The 17743-nt window shown below is 59.3% G+C and overlaps 1 protein-coding gene across 4 annotated transcripts; it reads left to right on the plus strand.

Moving 5' to 3' along the window:
- Positions 1 to 5309: 5309 nt before the first annotated feature.
- On the plus strand, positions 5310 to 13780 carry LOC130680035 (ral guanine nucleotide dissociation stimulator-like). Of its 4 annotated transcripts, none has more exons than XM_057489987.1 (14): positions 5310 to 5940; positions 6928 to 7094; positions 7234 to 7447; positions 7686 to 7843; positions 7984 to 8176; positions 8399 to 8484; positions 8624 to 9000; positions 9744 to 9959; positions 10297 to 10400; positions 10866 to 10935; positions 11665 to 11730; positions 12074 to 12475; positions 12584 to 12688; positions 13059 to 13780. In XM_057489987.1, the coding sequence occupies exons 1-14, from the start codon at positions 5810 to 5812 to the stop codon at positions 13290 to 13292; spliced, it is 2523 nt and encodes an 840-aa protein (XP_057345970.1). In that variant the 5' UTR covers positions 5310 to 5809; the 3' UTR covers positions 13293 to 13780. The 4 variants fall into 4 exon arrangements, with proteins under 4 accessions (XP_057345970.1, XP_057345972.1, XP_057345969.1 ...); XM_057489989.1 differs by lacking the exon at positions 5310 to 5940 and having other exon boundaries at positions 6206 to 7094; positions 12074 to 12145; positions 12354 to 12475; positions 13059 to 13194; XM_057489986.1 differs by lacking the exon at positions 5310 to 5940 and having other exon boundaries at positions 6206 to 7094.
- The last annotated feature ends 3963 nt before the right edge of the window (positions 13781 to 17743 follow it).

The following is a 17743-nucleotide window of genomic DNA, read 5'->3' on the forward strand; positions in this document are numbered from 1 at the left end:
CCATCCCCAAGGCTGGGGGCCAGGACCCAGGTGGAGGCGTCCTCCCTCCGCCCCCCCCCCACCTCCACCTGCACTGTGGGGTCTCACACAGGTGTGCGGACCTCCAGCCACCTTGGGCTTTGGGCACACACCTGCCATGTGGTGAGGACAGTCACAGGGGACTGCACAGGCCTTGGAAATGGGCACCCAGCCATCGGGCAGGGATTTGGGTCCCAGCAGTTTGATCCACTGTCTAGACTAGGCTATGAGCTTCAGGCCCGCTGGGCCCCTTGGCCCCATGGACCCCATGTTCTGTGGGGAGGGCAGGCCTGGAGCCCATGGGCCAGGGACTCCCCAAAGGGAAAGGTCCAAGAGAAGGGAGTCTGCCTCTGTAGCTGAACCTGCCGTGTTTTGGGGAGAAGAGAACGAAGCGTTTCTGTGACCCCAAGATTAGAGCCGCAAGGTCGGGACCCTCAGTCTGCATGTCAGGCACACGCCTTACCCGATGCTGTGTGCAAAGCAACACCACACACCAAACGGGTCGTGGGCTGGCGGCTGGCGCCAGAGGAGCGGGGCCGTGTGACTAGAGGTTGGAACTTTCTCCCCAGGAGGGGAGAGGGTCTGATTCTGAGCTAATCACCAGTGGCCAGAACTTAACCCATCGTGCCTACAGGACAGAACTTCCATAAAAACCTTTAACTCGGAGGCCTGGGAGCTGCGGGGCGGTAGGCGCTTGGAGGTTCCTGGAGGGCGGTGCGGGAGAAGGCACAGGAGCCCCCCACCCCTCAGCTCACCCTGCCCACCTCGTTCGTCTGGCTGCTCCTGGGTCGCATCCTCTCTGAAACCCAGTGATCGTTAAGTCAAGAGCCTTCTTGAGTCTGCGAGTCAATCTAGCAAATTTTTGAACCAGGGGTGGGGATCACGGAATCCTGAGTTTCCAGCCAAGCTGGGCAATTGTGAGTGACCTGGGAACCCAGGAGCTGAGACTGGCACGTGGGGATAGGGGTATGGGGCTGTGCCCTTCACCTTTGCGCTGAGTTCACGTAGACAGCGCCAGAACCGGGACGGACCATAGGACGCGCCCTTTGCACCCGGAGATCAGGAGGCTGGGTGGGTGTGCCAACGACCTCACGCATTCGGTGTCAGAGCCCCAAGGGCTGGTCCTTCCTTTAGCACCACGCAGGTGTGACCAAATCTGCCTGTTTTGCATGTAGCTTGTCTACTGGAGACTGACAGGTCGCTGGCACTGTTCACAGTTGCTGCGAGGTGAGCCAAGGGCCCCCCGCCCCCAGCACGGTGGGTGTCGAGCACAGTGGCGGTGCGCATCAACGTCTGCCCAGGACAGAGCCTGGGGTTGCTCAGGGTAAGCAGAATAAATATGCTGAGATCTCTGTGGAGGGCATCAGCAGAGGACAGCAGTGAACACCTGGGCAGGAGAGCCGGACATGCTCCCTGTGGACTGGACGGCTCAACGTTGTCACGGTGGAACTCCTTCCCAAATCAGCCTAGAAATCCAAGGCCCTACCACTGAGACCCTTAGGGTCTTTAACGGGAAATGACAACCTAGCTGACGGTCATATGGAAACGTAACTGCCAATAACATTAAGAGGAGCATGAGCTAAAGGACAGACTGGGCACCAAGGCTTATCCTAAAGCTACAGGAATTAATACAATGCAGCCTTCAGGACAAAGAATTCATGGATCCCAGCAGATGCATGCACCCTGGTGGGGTGGAGCTGGCGGACCACATACTGAGTGACCCCTGCGTTGCCACGGCCCCGCGGCGGGTGCTTCCTGGGCTGAACCACAGCCAGTGTTTGAAGATCCTTCCACCTCCTGCTTGTGGGCTTAGTGCATCCCTTTGGCTCAAAGGCCCAAGAGTGGTGGGGGCCCTGGGGATGAGGGGAGGGGACCCAGGGGTGAGGGGCGGGGACCCAGGGGTGAGGGGCGGGGGCCCTGGGGTGAGGGGTGGGGCCCCGGGGATGAGGGATGATGGGCCCCGGGGGTGAGGGGTGGGGCCCCGGGGATGAGGGATGATGGGTCCTGGGGGTGAGGGGTGGGGCCGTGGGGGTGAGGGATGATGGGTCCTGGGGTGAGGGGTGATGGGCCCTGGGGTGAGGGGCAGGGACCCAGGGGGTGACAGGTGATGGGCCCTGGGTTCTCCCTGTGTAACTCCAGGGAGGGGAGATCCCAGGGCAAAATACCTTTGAAAGCGAAATCAGGCAAAGGGAGAAATAATGTTTAAAGGTCATTTATTGCCTACCAGCAGTCGCCCTGCATCTCTCTCTCCTGCTGCAGTAGAAGAGAGCGAATACTCCCACCAAGCTCTCTGGTCCAGATAAACCCTCCCTCGCCCACGTAATTACCCACTGACGTGGAGACGGACTACTTCTCTCCACCCCTTGGAAACACCTGTTGATACGGAGAAGCACTAAAGCCAGGTCAAGAGATTCTGGAAATATTGCAATTCCACACCCTGTCTGTGGAACACGCGTCTATGGCTTCCCTTTATGTACTTAATTAAATTTTGTTACTTTTTCTCCTGTTAGTCTGTCTCATGTCAATTTGTTTCTTAGACCAGCTAAGGGAACCTCGAGGAACTGAAGAAATTCTTCCTCCCACCACCAGTCAAGTAGCTATGTTTACTCAGGGCTGAACCAGGACCTCTCTCTTTTTGTTAAAAGGACCAGGATGGTGTGGAGAAAATGGAAATTACAGCCAGGATCCTTGCCCGGGTGTCACCCATTGTAGACCTGAAGTGCCTGTTTGCATGTCTATGGGATGTTTACCGAGAGGCTGGTCAGTCTTGGGAGTGTTAGGCAGAAAAATAGATATGAGCGGGATGAGAGACAATTAAGGCCAGTAAAGTTCACTAAACAGGGGACTCAAAAAAGCATCCTGTCCCAGGGGACTGAGGAGGAGCAGAAAAGAAAAACACAAAGCTAGTGAATCGGCGCAGGAATGTCTGCTTGGACCCTTGCAAGCTGCTGCTTCATGTGTCTGCACCCCAGCCCCTCTCCCACGATTTCCCCTCGAAAAGCCCTGACCGCTTGTGTGTCCGGAGGACGGTGGTTCTGCAAGGCAGGAGCCTGCCGCTCCCTCGTTTGCTAGCAAATCAATAAACTATTCTTTCCTTTCCTCAAAACCTTGTCACTGTCTTTTGTGATTTGACCTCAGGGACAAGGACTGGGTTTCGGTACCAGGAGCGGTCCCCCGACCAAGTGCCCGCACTGCCGCTCCCTCGGTGTCAGGGCCCAAGGCCGAGCTGCCCTGGAGGAACGCAGAGCTCCTGCCTTCCTCCTCGCTAGCCACAGGGGACTGTGCCGGCAAGGAATTCGTGCTGTATGGTAGCTCGAGCACAAGCCTCTAGGATTCCATCTAAAGTACACACTGAAAGCAGTAACGCCTTCCAGGAGAGAGTACAGAAACCGGTGTCGCCACCAAGGACTTGGAAGATGTCGGGGTGGTGATCTCCACATACCCTTGTTGAAGTCACTCATTTGGCCTACTCGGAAAACAGATGAATCTTGGAGATGCCAGTGCATGATGGTCACCGTAATCAGAGTGGCTCAGATTGCCGTTACTGCTGCACATGGGGCTTCATCACTTGATCCCCAAGCTGCCAGTGTGTAAGTATTGGTCAGGAAAATGCTCTTTGTTCTCTTCCTGTGAGTAAAGACCAGCAGGGCAGTTAGCTTTCAGCCGGCAAGGAGAGAAAACTATCTCAGAGGCATATCAGACCTCCAGACTTAGGTTGTCACTTAGTCAGAAGGAACCTTCGTCTCCTTTTCCTTCCAGAAGACATCACACTGGCCCATCACATTGATGGTATTATGCTGATTGGACGCAGTGATCAGGAAGTACAACTCCTGTGTCACCCGAGGAGCCCCGAGGTAACACAGGGCAGCCCAGAGCGGGCCACTCCAGGGCCAGGCCACAAGTGTGACCCACCTGGACTGACCTATCAAGCATATTGATAAAACAGTCACGTGTCAAAAGGTGGGAAATAAATCCAACAAAAATTCAGGGGCCTTTCTTTCGTCTTAGAGAAGTTTCTACAAGTCTATCATGTGGGCATGCTAAGCTCTCCCTTGTAAGGTGATGAATAAGGTGCTGTATCCGGCCCCTCTTCCCGCCCACATACACAAAATGCACAGCGGCCTGGTGGACCACCTCGGATTTCAGAGGCAGCAGAGACCTCATTTCCAGTGGGCTACTCTGAGCCATTTACTGATTGGTCTGAAAAGCACCTAGTTTGAGAGCAACCTGGACCTCTGGAAGGTGGAAGGCAGTAGAGGGCAACACCTGGATCTCCTCTCATTGCCACCCCTTCAAGGTGCACACCTGAAAACGGCCTAGCGTGAGACGGACCTGCCCAAGATCACAAGGCCCGGACCCCGGCCTGACCTGCGTGGTGGTCCACGCTCCATGCCAAGCCTGGCTGGCATTCTTCCGTCTCTGAGTCCGTGCGACACACACACGTGACACCAGCCGCCAGGAGCTGGAGGTGTCATCCATGTATCCCTGGGGATGTCCTTAGGGAGGAATATCTGGCGTGACCCTCCCTGTGCAGGTTGGGATGTTGGGCAGCTCCTGGGAGGTGCCGTGGCCTCAGCAGGACAGGGAACTGGTGAGAAAAAGAGGCCTGAGCTCAGCTCTTGTCTCCTCAGAGCTGGGACCCCAGTGACATTGCCAGAGAGCGTGGGGAGGGCTCTGGTGGAGATGTGTGTACTCTTGCATGGCAAGGGCCAGGAGGGGGGGCAGTCAGCAGCCCAGAGGGGCACGTGGGCGTGTCTGAATGCAGGGAGGGGCCCTTGAAGAAGTGATGTCTCTGATGACACGCCCAGTAGAACCTGAATTGTGACCCGGACGGAACCCAGCTCCTGGTCGCAGACCCCAGTCCTGCTCACTTGACCGGAGGTGCTCGACAGAGCAACATGTGGTCTTGTTGTGTGGAGCCTTCTGAAGGCGAGGAAGACAGGGGGGCATCTGAGAGTGAGAGTCCTGCTTCCTGTGGGCATTGGCTCAGTGACCTCTTTCAATGCTTCTGTCCGTGTCTCCAGGGGGAGTCCGAGGTAACACAGTGCAGCCCAGAGCGGGCCACTCCAGGGCCAGGTCACTGTGTGACCCATCCCCGGCTGACCTTCCCCGTGGCCCCTAATGTGTCTGCGGTGGGCGTGGGGAGGAGGGGGTCCGTTCTAGGGTGGGAGCATGTTGTGAGGTGGTGGCCCCCTGGTGGGGCAGTCAGTGTCACAGCTCTGGTCTCATCATTCAGGACATGGAGGTGAGTGTTGGGACCAGGTATTTCCACCCACATGTTAATCCTGAGCCCAGGGGTGTCCTCCTCTTCCCTGAGGGACTGGATGTCTACGCAGATGGCCCTGTGGGCCTTATCTCCGGTCAAGTTTGGGGCCCACACTGCCCCCTGCGGGGAGGTCCAGGCATCCCCGGGTGCCTCCTCCCCAGCTACCAGGTGCTGGCTTTGCAGAGCTCCACCCTAGGGAGCGTGGAGGAGCTGGTGGATGGATTCACCTACTCCATCTCCCTGGACCTGGGGCAGGCTGTCTACACCCCAGGACCCCGTTCCACACCTGGCAACCGGCCAGGGCCCTCCCTCGAGAGTGGCCAACAGGACCACTCCAGAGGGCCTGGAACGTTGTTCCCGGGGGCACCCCGTGCCTCTCCTTGCTCGCACCCCAGGGGGCTGGGGGCTCTCAGGTGAGCCACAAACCTCCCTCGTCCTGGTGGTTCCTGGGTTTCCCACTGACTATATCCCTGCTGCCCCCCTCAGCGAGAAGCTGAGCTAACTCTCTTTCGGAGTGAGCTCAACATGAGCAGGGTTCCCCAGATGGACGTGTGTATGCAGACAAGGCGCACAGCATGGGAGGAACGAGCTCCAAACACCAGCCGGAGCACTCCCGAGGACGCTGACCAGCCGACCACGGACCAGCGGCTCCCCCGGTGAGCACCCACCCCCCTCCTCGGCACAGTCGGGCCTCTGCCCACAGCCCGCGGTGTGTCTTGCGTGTCCCCACGTGTCTGAGCCTCAGCGTGCTCCTCTGACGGGCAGGGTGGCTGGCGATCAGCCTGTTAGGGTGCCCATGGGGAACACGGGAGGAGCCTTAGAGGGGCTCCGCTGGCGCCCGGCACTGTAAAGGATTGCCAGCCAAGCTGGGCCACTTCGGGGCTTACTTCTCTGTACCCAATGAAAAGCCTTTGGCCTCACCCGTCAGTGGCCTGGAGCCTGGCTCATTTGGAAAAGCACATGGAAAGCAGCCTTTGGAACGGAGGCTCGCGATTCCCTGTGGCTGGGCCCGGTCCTTGTCCTCGCCGTGGCCACATGAGGGACCTCTGGGGGCAGCAGAGGGGTACCTGGGAAGGTTCGGGAAGGACTTCCTTCAGCAACAATAGGTATGCAGCACCCACTTTGTGCAGACCCTTTGGGGACACTTAGCATAACTGAATGAAGGAAGCAGACACAGTACTGGAACCCTGTCCCGGGCCGAGTAGGGTAGTCACTTCAGGCGTCATCCGCAGGTCACAGCCAGGGAGCGACACGGACGATGCCATCGTGTCCTGCTTCCGTAAATGGGGGTATTTCTCCTGGACACAGGATGCGCAATCGTTCACTGGGTCCAGAGGGGAGCGCTGCCCGTCTCACAGAATGGGGGAGGGGGAAGGAGGAGTTTGGGGCTTGGGGCAGGAGGAACCCAGCAGAGCCCAGCGGTCATCCATCTTCAGATTCCCATGGGCGGACTGATGACTTGGGACTTCCTATTCGGGAGGATGGGAGAGGATGGGGTCCCAGGACAGACACGCAGGGTCAGGCAGGGGGAGGGACAGGTGTCTGGACAGGCAGGGGAGTGCACAGCGGCCAGGCCCACACAAGGGTGGGCCGGGAGGGCAGTGCGGCTGGAAAGACCAGGCTTCTCACTCTGCCACCCCCAGGCCGTACTCCAGCCCCGTGGAAATAAAGTTAAACCACTATATCGAGAAGCAAGGGAGGGAGGTCCACGTGATCAATGGCGGACGGCGTTCATTCCCCGAGAAGGGCCAAGTCCTCCACCACTTGGTCCAGGAGGAGCACCTGGGGCCCACGGTGGCGGTGCTGGAAGGTGAGGGGCTGCAGCCAGGGGACCGTCTAGGGTGGGCTTCCCGGACTGGGGTTCCCTTCAAGGCACTGAGGGCTCTTCTGTCATTGTAAGGCGCGGGGAATCAGCCCCGGGGTGACCCTTTCTCTGTGTCCCGCTCCAGACCCACGGCAGAGGCAGCTGGCTCCAGAGACACGGGGAGGGCCAGCTTCGTGGCTAGAGCCCATCCAGGAGCTCCCTGAGACCCCTGTTCTGGAGATACGGCCGGTGACACCTGCCTCAGCCCCTGCAGAGCTGGAGGATGTCCCAGCAGTGGCCTCAGCCTCAGAGCCAGGCCCCGAGCTGGAGCCCTATGAGCACACAGCAGAGCCCAACAGGTCACTCATCTTCGGATTCCCATGGGCGAACTGACGACTGGGGACTTCCTGTTCGGGAGGATGGGAGAGGATGGGGTCCCAGGACAGACACGCCGGTTCAGGAAGGGGGAGGGAGGGACAGGTGCCTGGACAGACAGGGGAGTGCACAGCGGCCAGGCCCACACAAGGGTGGACCCGGAGGGCAGTGTGGCTGGAAAGACCAGGCTTCTCACTCTGCCACCCTCCGGCTTTCCCCCAGCCCCAAGATGGGACAGGCTAGTCGCCTTCGTTTCTGGGATTTAGAGGAGGTGCTCCGCTTCATCTATACCAGTGAGTGCATACCCACCTGTGAGGGCCAAGTCCTCCACCGCTTGGTCCAGGAGGAGCACCTGGGGCCCACGGTGGCAGTGCTGGAAGGTGAGGGGCTGCAGCCAGGGGACCGTCTAGGGTGGGCTTCCCGGACTGGGGTTTTCCTTCAAGGCAGTGAGGGCTCTTCTGTCATTGTAAGGCACGGGGAATCAGCCCCGGGGTGACCCTTTCTCTGTGTCCCGCTCCAGACCCACGGCAGATGCAGCTGGCTCCAGAGACACAGGGAGGGCCAGCTTCGTGGCTAGAGCCCGTCCAGGAGCTCCCTGAGACCCCTGTGCTGGAGCGACGGCCGGTGTCGCCTGCCTCAGCCCCTGCAGTGGCCTCAGCCCCGCTGGCAGGCCCTGAGCTGGAGCCCCATGAGCCCACAGCAGAGCCCAGCAGGTCACTCATCTTTGGATTCCCATGGGGGGGCTGACGACTGGAGACTTCCTATTCGGGAGGATGGGAGAGGATGGGGTCCCAGGACAGACACGCAGGGTCAGGAAGGGGGAGGGGCAGGTGCCGGGACAGGCAGGGGAGTGCACAGCGGCCAGGCCCACACAAGGGTGGACCCGGAGGGCAGTGCGGCTGGAAAGACCAGGCTTCTCACTCTGCCACCCCCAGGCCTTACCCCAGTCGCAGGATGGGACGGGCTAGGCACGTTACCTGGCAGGACGAACAACTGGGGCCCACGGTTTCAGAGCTGGAAGGTGAGGGGCTGCGGCCAGGGGACCGTCTAGGGTGGGCTTCCCGGACTGGGGTTCCCTTCAAGGCAGTGTGGGCTCTTCTGTCATTGTAAGGTGCGGGGAATCAGCCCCGGGGTGACCCTTTCTCTGTGTCCTGCTCCAGACCCACGGCAGAGGCAGCTGGCCCCACAGAGACGGCGAAGGCCGACTCCGCGGATAAAGCTCGTCCAGAGGCCCTATGAGACCCGTGTGCCGAAGCTACGGCCGGTGTCACCTGATTCAGCCCCTGCAGAGCTGGAGGATGTCCAAGCAGTGACCTCAGACATGGACCTTGTCCCGGAGCTGGAGCCCCATGAGCCGTCGGGCTCGGGGCCCATGGCATCTGCAGGAATGGCACCGGTCCTAGTAGAGCCATACCCGGGCCCGGAGCCTGCCCACCCCTGTGCTGCGAGCACCTGGGATGTGACAAGAAAGGAGGAGTGGACCATCCTGGTGTTTCCCTCCCGCCTGGTGGCCGAGCAGCTGACCCTGGCCTTTGCGGTGAGCGGAGCGGGCTCTCAGGGTCGGGGGTGGGCCTGCCCTGTGTCACGGTCTGCCGCCGACCTCCTGCCCCTGACGTGGACTCCTGTGATCTCGGCCCACGTTCCAACTTCCCCCCGGACTCACCATGTGCCACGAGAGACTCTCCTCACCCCCAAGCCCTCACTGACTACAGGGGGACAGTAGGGCTGGCACTTAGGGGTCCTTGCAGACCAATGATTTGGAGCGGAGGGAAAGGGGGCAGGGCCTGGTGGGCTGGGAGGGGTGCTCAGGGAGGTGCTGCCAGGGCCTTAGGTCCTCGGGCCATTGGCCTGGCAGGCTTCCATGGCCTCTGCACTTCAGAGGCCGCTGCCATGGATCTGACTGCGTGGGAGACACAGACACCAACAAAGGCCCTGGGTGGAGTTGTTTAGGGTGAAACTGCACCTGAGTGGGCAGCGGGACCCACGGGGTGGCAGAATGGGAGGCAGATGCCCCAGGATGGGCAAGCGTGAGCTGCCTTGGGCGGCAGGGAGGAGGTGAGTGAGGGTGCCTACGAGCAGAGCCCCTCCGCTCCCCACGACTGCGGGGTACTGTGCATCCAGTCCTCGGCGCCTCCTTGGACGGTGTCCGAGGCCTGGACGGCCACGAGGCTCACAGCACGTCCCCACCTGCCTGGGCTCCAGGTCTGACCGGTGACCCTGCCTGGGCACGGGGGCACCAGGGGCACAGCTGGATGACCCTCCCTCCCTTCTGATCCACAGACGCTGTACAGCAGGATAAACTATTCTGAATGCAAGGCCTACCTACAGAAGCAGTCACAGACGGGAGACATTGAGCACCTGGCCCCCACCATGCATAGGGTCCTGAGGGAATTTGACACCTTGGTTGAGTTGGTCACCACCACCTGCCTCAGGACGCCAAGCATGACAGCCCAGGATAGGGCCCGAGTGGTGGAATTCTGGATCCGGGTTGCCAAGGTGAGTCATGGGACAGCCCCCCGGGTCCATCTTGGCATCCTGGTACCTGCTCCCCTCCTTGGCCAGCTCTCAGGATGGGTTCCTACGGTCTGCCCTGCACCGTCCCTGGGCCCCTCCTGCCAGGGATGTGTGGACCTGGACTCGCAGGCCCCAGGGGTGGGACAGCCATCCCTGGCCCCTTCCTTGGGTTGAGCTACAGTCCTCCACCCAGGAGGGCTGCTCAGCAGGTACCAGGCGTGCTGGGCTCCCTGGGTGTCCGTCTCCTTAAGGACAGGAGTTCATGGGGGGATAGAAGCAGAGAAGCAGGCCACGCTCTCAGCTCTGTCTTCCCTCCCAGGAGTGTCTGGCCCTCAGGAATTTCGCGGCACTCCATGCCATTCTCTTGGCCCTGCAGAGTCGTGCCTTAGGTCGCCTGGAAAGGACCTGGGAACATGTTTCCTGGTGGGTAGTCCTGTCTCTGGGACCGGGGTACCTGAGTGGACAGGGACACCCCTATGTCTGGGACTTCCTGGGAGGCGGCAGAGCCTAAGGACAGGGATGGCAGGCTCTTGGGGCCCCCTGTGAGTTAGGACAGGAGTACCCCTGCAGGCATCAGTTTCCTCCAATGTCAGGTGTGGGTTGAAGCCCATTGGAGATCTTGAGCTTATGTTCTGCAGCAAGAGGTCTCTGCCCCAAGGACAGCGACCTTGCCCAAAGCAGATTCGCCCCTGGGAGAACTGGGAATGGAGGCCCTGGGTGGAAACATGGAGCCCTCTCCCCAGGCCACAGATTCCCCAGGGCTCAGGGCCGTGGTGGAAAGCCTCCTGCAGGCTAGTGAACCTTCTAGGATCTCCAGGAAAAGGGGTCGGCCCCAAGACTCTCCACCTGCTGGCCATGTATCTCCCTACTCCTCTCCCCTCCCCTTAGGAAGAGCACCAGGACGTATAAAAACCTGACAAAGAAGGTCAAGTGGGTTACCAGGAAGCATCTCCTCAAGGTAAATGGGGGCTGGAGGTCTGGAAGGGAGGGGTCCTCGGGGCAAGTCTTCTACCGTGCTGTGGCACAACTTTGGGGAGGACTCCAGGTGTGCGGGGTGAGAGGGGGAAGCTGATGGTGAAAGTAGGGTCCCCCAGGCCCCAAGGGCCTCGTCTATCTCCCTCCCTGGCTCCACTTGACTGGGGGCCTGGCATCCAGTGAGGACCCAGAGGACAGGCCCCCGTCAGGGCTGGAGCTGGCCTGGGGTCGGCAGCAGGGGTGGGGCCTGTGGATGAGCAAGGTTGGCTTCTCCCCTGGGACCCCTGAGCTTGTCACTGCCCCTCTGTGACCTCGGGCTCCTCATGTGGACATGGAGGGTTGCCGTCACCCTGGGGTGTGGGCCTCCCTGGTGAGCAGGGTCCAGGGAGCCCAAGACGCGCTTCAGCTTTGTGCCCAGCCCACCTGGTCATGTGAGGGGAGCCGTGCTGATAGCCGGGTGACAGTGAGTGCTCAGGGCACCCTGGGAGGCAGAGGGACCTCCCCTGACCCTCTCAGGGCGGCGGCTGTGGCCCAAGGACCCCCGTGAGTTTGTGTGTGTTGGAGCTGGGGTCGCTCTAGGCTGAGACCCTGCTGGAGGTGGGGACAGCGTAGGTGCCAGGGGGCTCGGGCAAGGCATCCATCCACCACGGTCTGGTTGCGGGAGGCCGCGTGGGAGGGGAGCATGAGCACCCGAGTGTCCTGGACCTTGCAGGAGCTGGACTGTGTATTGAGGGAAAGGCAGCGGGACCGCATGGGACCCGAGGAGAGGAAGAGGAAGGTGAGAGAGGCGTGCCGCGGGTCACGGGCGGTGGGGGCGACCCTGCACCTGCTCCTGGTGCCACCAGTCCTGAGCTGCCAGCATTGGTGTGACCAGAAGGAGGGCGAGAGCAGCTGGGTACAGGGGGAAGTTGGAGGACAGGTGCAAGGCCCACAGGTCCTGGGATTGGCCAAAAGCCAGCCCTGGGAGGGCCCGGGAGGGGAGAGCTGGGCGAAGGGAGGTGGGGAGGCAGCACAGGGTGGTCCAAGGGAGCTGAAGGCTGAGGGTGTGGGGTTCAGGGGAGGCTCTGTGGGCTCCCCTGGGGCAGGCGGGGACTCATCACCTCCTCACCCCGGTGGCACAGGGCATGGTCCCCTACCTCGGACTGTTTCTTGCTGACCTGCCTAAAGAGAAACTCCTGGAGCATAATGAGGACGTGAGTGAGCCCAGAGGGGCACGGGGGGACAGGATGGTGAGCTTTAGGGAGGAGAGAGCCCCCAGTGAGCCTGGACCTCAGCACCGGGCCACCCCTCCGTCCCCCACCTTTCCTGAGAGTGGGTTCCCGTGTGAGCAAAGATCCAGCACCATCCAGTGCCCCACTCCTCACCCCCGCTTGTCTGCATCCTGTCCTTCCTCTGCCCCAGGTCGCTACCCTCCAGGACGAGATCATGGTGCACAAGCACATGGCCGCGGTGTACGACCTGGAGAGGGACGAGCACTTCATGTCCTTTGTCCAGGCTGTGGAGCCCCTGGACGAGGAGCAGAGGTGAGGCCGGCCGGAGTCAGGCGTGGGCTGCAGCTGCCGGCGGGCTCTGGGGGAAGGGACCCCTGACATGTGCCTCCAGGGGCTCACAGGTGTCCCTGTGTCCTGCAGCTACACGCTGTCCTGCCAGCTGGAGCCCCCAGGCCAGAGGGCCGGCAGAAAGGGACTGTTACAGTTCCTCAGGTCCCACGTTTAAACGTCCTGGGCCAGGGCCAGGTGAGTTTCTGGGCTGGGGCGATCGGCAGGGGGGTGGGCTGCTCGCTCCTCAGCCTCAGGGAAGCTTCGGGCCATGCTGGGTGTGGGGGCGTCCTAAAGACCGGTGCGGCTGGGGTCCCAGCTCCACGGCCGACCAGTCCTGTCAGACTGAAGGGTGGTTCCCCGCCCCCTCTGGGACCCAGCCTCCTCCTCTGTGAGTAGGTGACGCTCAGGAGCCTTCCCGTGACAGGGACCCCCCGGGTGCTGGTGATGGACAGGACCCTCCACACAGGGCCCGGAGCCCAGAGGGCAGTGGGGACGGGGTGGAAGCAGGATAATGGGGGGAACCCGGGATAACCTGCCTCTTCTGCTCACCCGCGTGGCCCTGTAGCTGCTGTCATCGGGCCCGCGGCCCTGCTGGTGTCCTGGCTGCATGTGGAGGAGAGCTGCTTCCCCTTCGGGCAGGCGGCGCTTGGCGCCCCAGGACCCCAGTCTGTTTGCTGCTCCTCCTCCTCCCGCTGCTCATCCTGAGCCTCTGCTGGGGCAGCTGCTCTGGCACCTCCTCCGTCGGCCGACTTCGGCATCTCCCCACGCTGCCGCTGCCTCCTCAAGGGCCTGTACGTAGCCACTGCCAACCTGGCCGCCTTCGTGCTGTGTCCTACCCTCTGCTCGTGGCCCGCTGGACAAAGGCGAGCCACCCCACCGTGTGGAGGGTTTTCCCCTTTGAGTAGGTGGCCTCCCACCGTGACGCCAACTGCTGCCTGGGTGCCATCAGCCACAGAGTCATGGCCACAACGGTCCAGGAAGAGCTGGGGCCCGTCCTCACCATGGCCAGCCTTTCCCAGGATGGACACAGAGACGGCGCAGTGCTGCATGGGACCACCGCCCCCTGGGTGCCCAGCGGAGGCATCCGAGGCTGCAGGGCCGGCCGGCCGACGCAGGGTCCCGGGACATGCTCCCAGCGGAGCCCCTGTGCAACTCCCTCCCCTCATCCCTGAGAAATAGCCTCCCCAGGCACAGTGTGGTCTCGGTGTTGTGTCTGAGGTTAATGGTTCCTGGGGGTTGGGGTCATCCCTGTGCAGAATGTAATAAATGATGAACGGATTGCCACCACACTGCTCTTTCTTCTCAAAGCTCTGCCCCTCCTGCAGACATCGTGTGCCCCAGCCCACCGCACCCCCAGCCCTCAAACTCTATGACGCAGGGGGGCCCTGACCTCCGCCAGGTTATCCTCCATCCTCAGTCCTCTCCCCGTAAGGTGCTCAGGAAGAGCAGGGCGCTCTAAGCCACAGGCTGGCACACTTTGGCAACACTGGGGAGGGCGGTTCAAACAGAAACTGGACCTTCCTTCCTGACCCCTACAGGTTATGATCAGACACCAAAATCTACTGAATAGACGCCCCGGGGTGTCTCTTCACGTCTTCAACACCACTGCAGATGTCGTAACCCAAGCAGATCCCAGGGCTGCAAGGCACCAGTCTAGCACTGTCCCATTTAATGACACACAGCTGCCCCACACATTCCAAGAAATTCCTTTTCAAAAAATGTTGAACTTGGTCTCAAAGCACCTCCAAGATGTGCACTCCTTCCTTTGGGGGCCTTTCTCTGAGCCCAATTTTTCCATGCTTCACACCTCAGAGCACCCACCAAAGCTCCCAGGTCTCCAGTCCTCCCCCATGGTGCCCCTCAGCCGTCCATCCCCGGGCCAGGCTGGTGTGAGGCCCCTGGTATCCCGCTCCTGGATCCTGGCTGAGCGGCCTGACGTCTGTGACAAAAGGCTGGGGAGGCTGAGCGGAGGCACTTGGCTCTTGACTCTCCCCATAATGCTCTCCCAGGGCTCTCAGGATGTGTTCACCCTCCCAGGAGGGGAGGTCTGGCCTGCAGCGGAGCTGCAGGATCAGCACAAATACCCCCTTGGGGGGCTCCACGCTGGAGACAGTCTCCAGGCCTTATGCTGCAGGTGAAGCCCCAGACTGGGGACTGGAGAAGCGGAAGTGGGCCCTACTGACAGCCTCAGGTGACCGGATGACAGGAGGTAAAATCAGGCCACCCAGGCCACCCTCCTCCTCCTGGCCCTGCCCACAGCACCCTCAGAGCCATCTGCCTGCACGGTGGTCCCAGGGATGACCTCAGGCTCCCCGGCCACATAGGGAAGGAGGTTTGGGCAGAAGGAGGGCAGATGGGCCTCTGGCAGGGCGGTGGCCCAGGTCAGACCTGTCTTCCTGCACGGCCCACCAGCCTCAACCCTAGAGAGATGAACTTCTGGGCCCAGAAACAAAGCAGTAGCCCTGGGAGTGCTGGGTGGTCACTGTGGTCAGAAGTCCGTCCTGCCCCGGTGTGTGCAGGTGCCCAGGGCATGCCAGGCCCTGGACTGCTGCTGCTGGGACACCAGGCTCACACGGCTGCGTGGCCACCCTGACTGTGGGCTGCAATGCACCTGCCCACCCGATGTGTGCTGTGGAGATGGCACGGCCCTCTGGCACCAGGTGCGCGGCTCTGTGCCCAGGCACGGGGCTCTGGGGACTCCCCGTCTTCGGGCTCCTCAGAGAAGCTAATGCTGGATTTCTTGTTCACGGAGTCGAATAACGAACTCCGGAAACACTAAAGGTAGGAGAGCAAGTGCGAGGCTTTTATTTAGAGATGAAGCAGACAGGCAGAGCTCCTGGCTTGCACGTGCCCGGAGGGCTCAAGACAGCCCTGGGTTTCTGCGTCGTCTAGGGGATTTACAGGTGGTTGAGAGACAAAGGGTAGGGATGCAGACCGGCTAAATGGCCCCCAAATGCTTATTTTTGAAGAGACAGTTAATTTCTTATCAGTCTTCCAGATTATTTTGCAGAGTTAACACAAGAAATTTACTGCTCGGATTCTTTCCCAGAACAGCAGCTTCTTGGTTTGCGAGCATATCAATCAAGACTGCCTGTCCTGCTCCCAAGGTGGGCTGAGTCATTGTCCGCTATGTTAAGAAACCCATTTTTTGACTTCTTGGGTTTTAAAATGCAATCTTATCTTGAAGATGGAATCTTTCCTGATTTTACTATGTTGTTTGTGACTGGGCTCACTTGCCATTATGAGTTGCCTAGGATGCAAATCGTTTGATTAGGGCTAGAGGAAGAAAAGCAGCATCTGGGTAAAGTTAAAGAAACTAAGCTGGGCCTTTTAGCAGGCTAAAGTAAATTTTACAATAGTGTCATTTAACTGACACAATGAAGACATGGGCTATGCTGAGGTATTTTCCTTCCTATCTGGGGGATATTCAAACATTTCAGGCCAAGTTACTCCTGGGCTTTTTTAGCTTTCATCAATCTCCCAGAAGAATGCTTGTATTACATTAGAGAATTAATGTGACTGACTTTCCTTAATTGTTTCATGTGGAATTTCAGTAGGGGGTTTTATTCCGGAGGCCTCCCTACTCGGTCTGCACCCACAGTCCCTTCCTCACTACCACTGAGGCTCCGTGGCTTCCCTCCCCAGCTGCTGCCATTCTCTCCTTGTTCTTCCTCCAGGCTCTGTGTTCCCATGCTTGGGGCACCCCTCTCTCCCTGCCCTCCCAGCGGACTCCTTCCCCCATCCCTCCCCTGGCCTGGGAGTCCTGCTGGGAGGGCGTTGTGTCTTTTCCTCGGTTCTTGTCCCTGCCGCAACCAAGAATTGAAGGGCAGGAACACACTAGTGTGGGCTACCTCAGAGAGAGAGGCACACTGAAAGGTTGGCGGTTCCCCCTTTTAAGGATTTCTCAGGAATGTGACAAAGGGCTAGGGGTGTGGACTTGTTAAGTGGTCTCAAGGTGTTTTTCTTTGATGAGACATGAAGTTTCTCATCAGTCCTCTGGGTAATTCTGCAAAATTAGCTTAACACAAGAAATGCACTGCTCGGATGCATGTGGGAGCATATCAATTAAGACTGCCTTCCTTACCTCTAAGGTGGGCTGAGTTATTGTATGTTCGCTAAAGAGTATGTTAAATGTGGATAAAATGGAAGTTCCTGTGTCCAGGATTCTCCCCTGGGCCTAGTCGGCTAGCTCACTACACGTGTTTGGGCAATATGTTGCTATTGACTCTATAGAAAGAGCTTCCACCCAGTGCTCTGGGTGACACGGTGACACGGCTGCGAGGCTGCAGGAGAGCAGAGCAGAGGCTGGAGTGGTGGCAGCGCTGAGGTCAGAGCCCCAGAGGATGGCTGTGTGGGATGGCTGTGTAGGCAGAGTCCCAGAGGACTTGCTGCATGCAGACTCGCTCTGATTGGATGAGATGTTAGTGATTGACCTGCCACTGTGGAAATAAAGTTCGGTATGACCCTTTCACCCCAAGAACATTTTACTGTCATTTCTTTGGTCACATTGAATCCATAGTGAACTTGCCCAGGGTTGAAACCCAGTGGCAGGACATTAAAAATCTTACTTCTTAACTTCCTGGGTTTTAAAATGCAATCTTAGCTTTAAGATAGAATCTTTCTTGTCTTTACTATGTGCTGTTTATGGCTGGGCTAGCTTGCTACATTAACTGTCCAGACCGCAAATTACTTGATTATGGGATGAAGGAGGAAAAACAGCATATAGGTAAAGTTAAAAAAATAAGCTGGGCCTTTTAGCATGCTAAAGTAAATCTTACACATGATTACAAACAATTAGCATAATAAAAACACGGACTATTTTCCTTCACCTGGGGAATATTAACTGATCTCACTGTGCATAATGCTTAACACAGAGTTCTGATAGGGGCTTTCCTTCCATGTAGTCACACACTGCTCTGACTGTAATTATCCTGCCTTGCTTTTTCCAGAGGCCCTCACCCTCACCCTATTGTGTCTAAGCCGAGGGTCCCTGTCTCAAGCTGAGCCTGGGCAGCGACGCAGCCATGGGAGGAGGAGACTTTGCTCGGAGATGGTGAAGATTCAGGCCTCTGCAGAGTCGGGGGGGGCGGGGTGAGGATCTGCGCCTCACCTCTGTCGGCCCCCAAGTTCTCTCCTGATGGCCCCTCTGCGACTGTGCCTGTCTTAGGTTGTTCCTCCCTTGAGGAATCTTACCCGTCTCTGGCTAGCCAGCCATCCTCCGGGGCCAATCAGGGCGAAGTGAGGCATGTG

This window comes from Manis pentadactyla, chromosome 12 (assembly GCF_030020395.1).
Source record: "Manis pentadactyla isolate mManPen7 chromosome 12, mManPen7.hap1, whole genome shotgun sequence".
NCBI lineage: Eukaryota > Metazoa > Chordata > Mammalia > Pholidota > Manidae > Manis > Manis pentadactyla.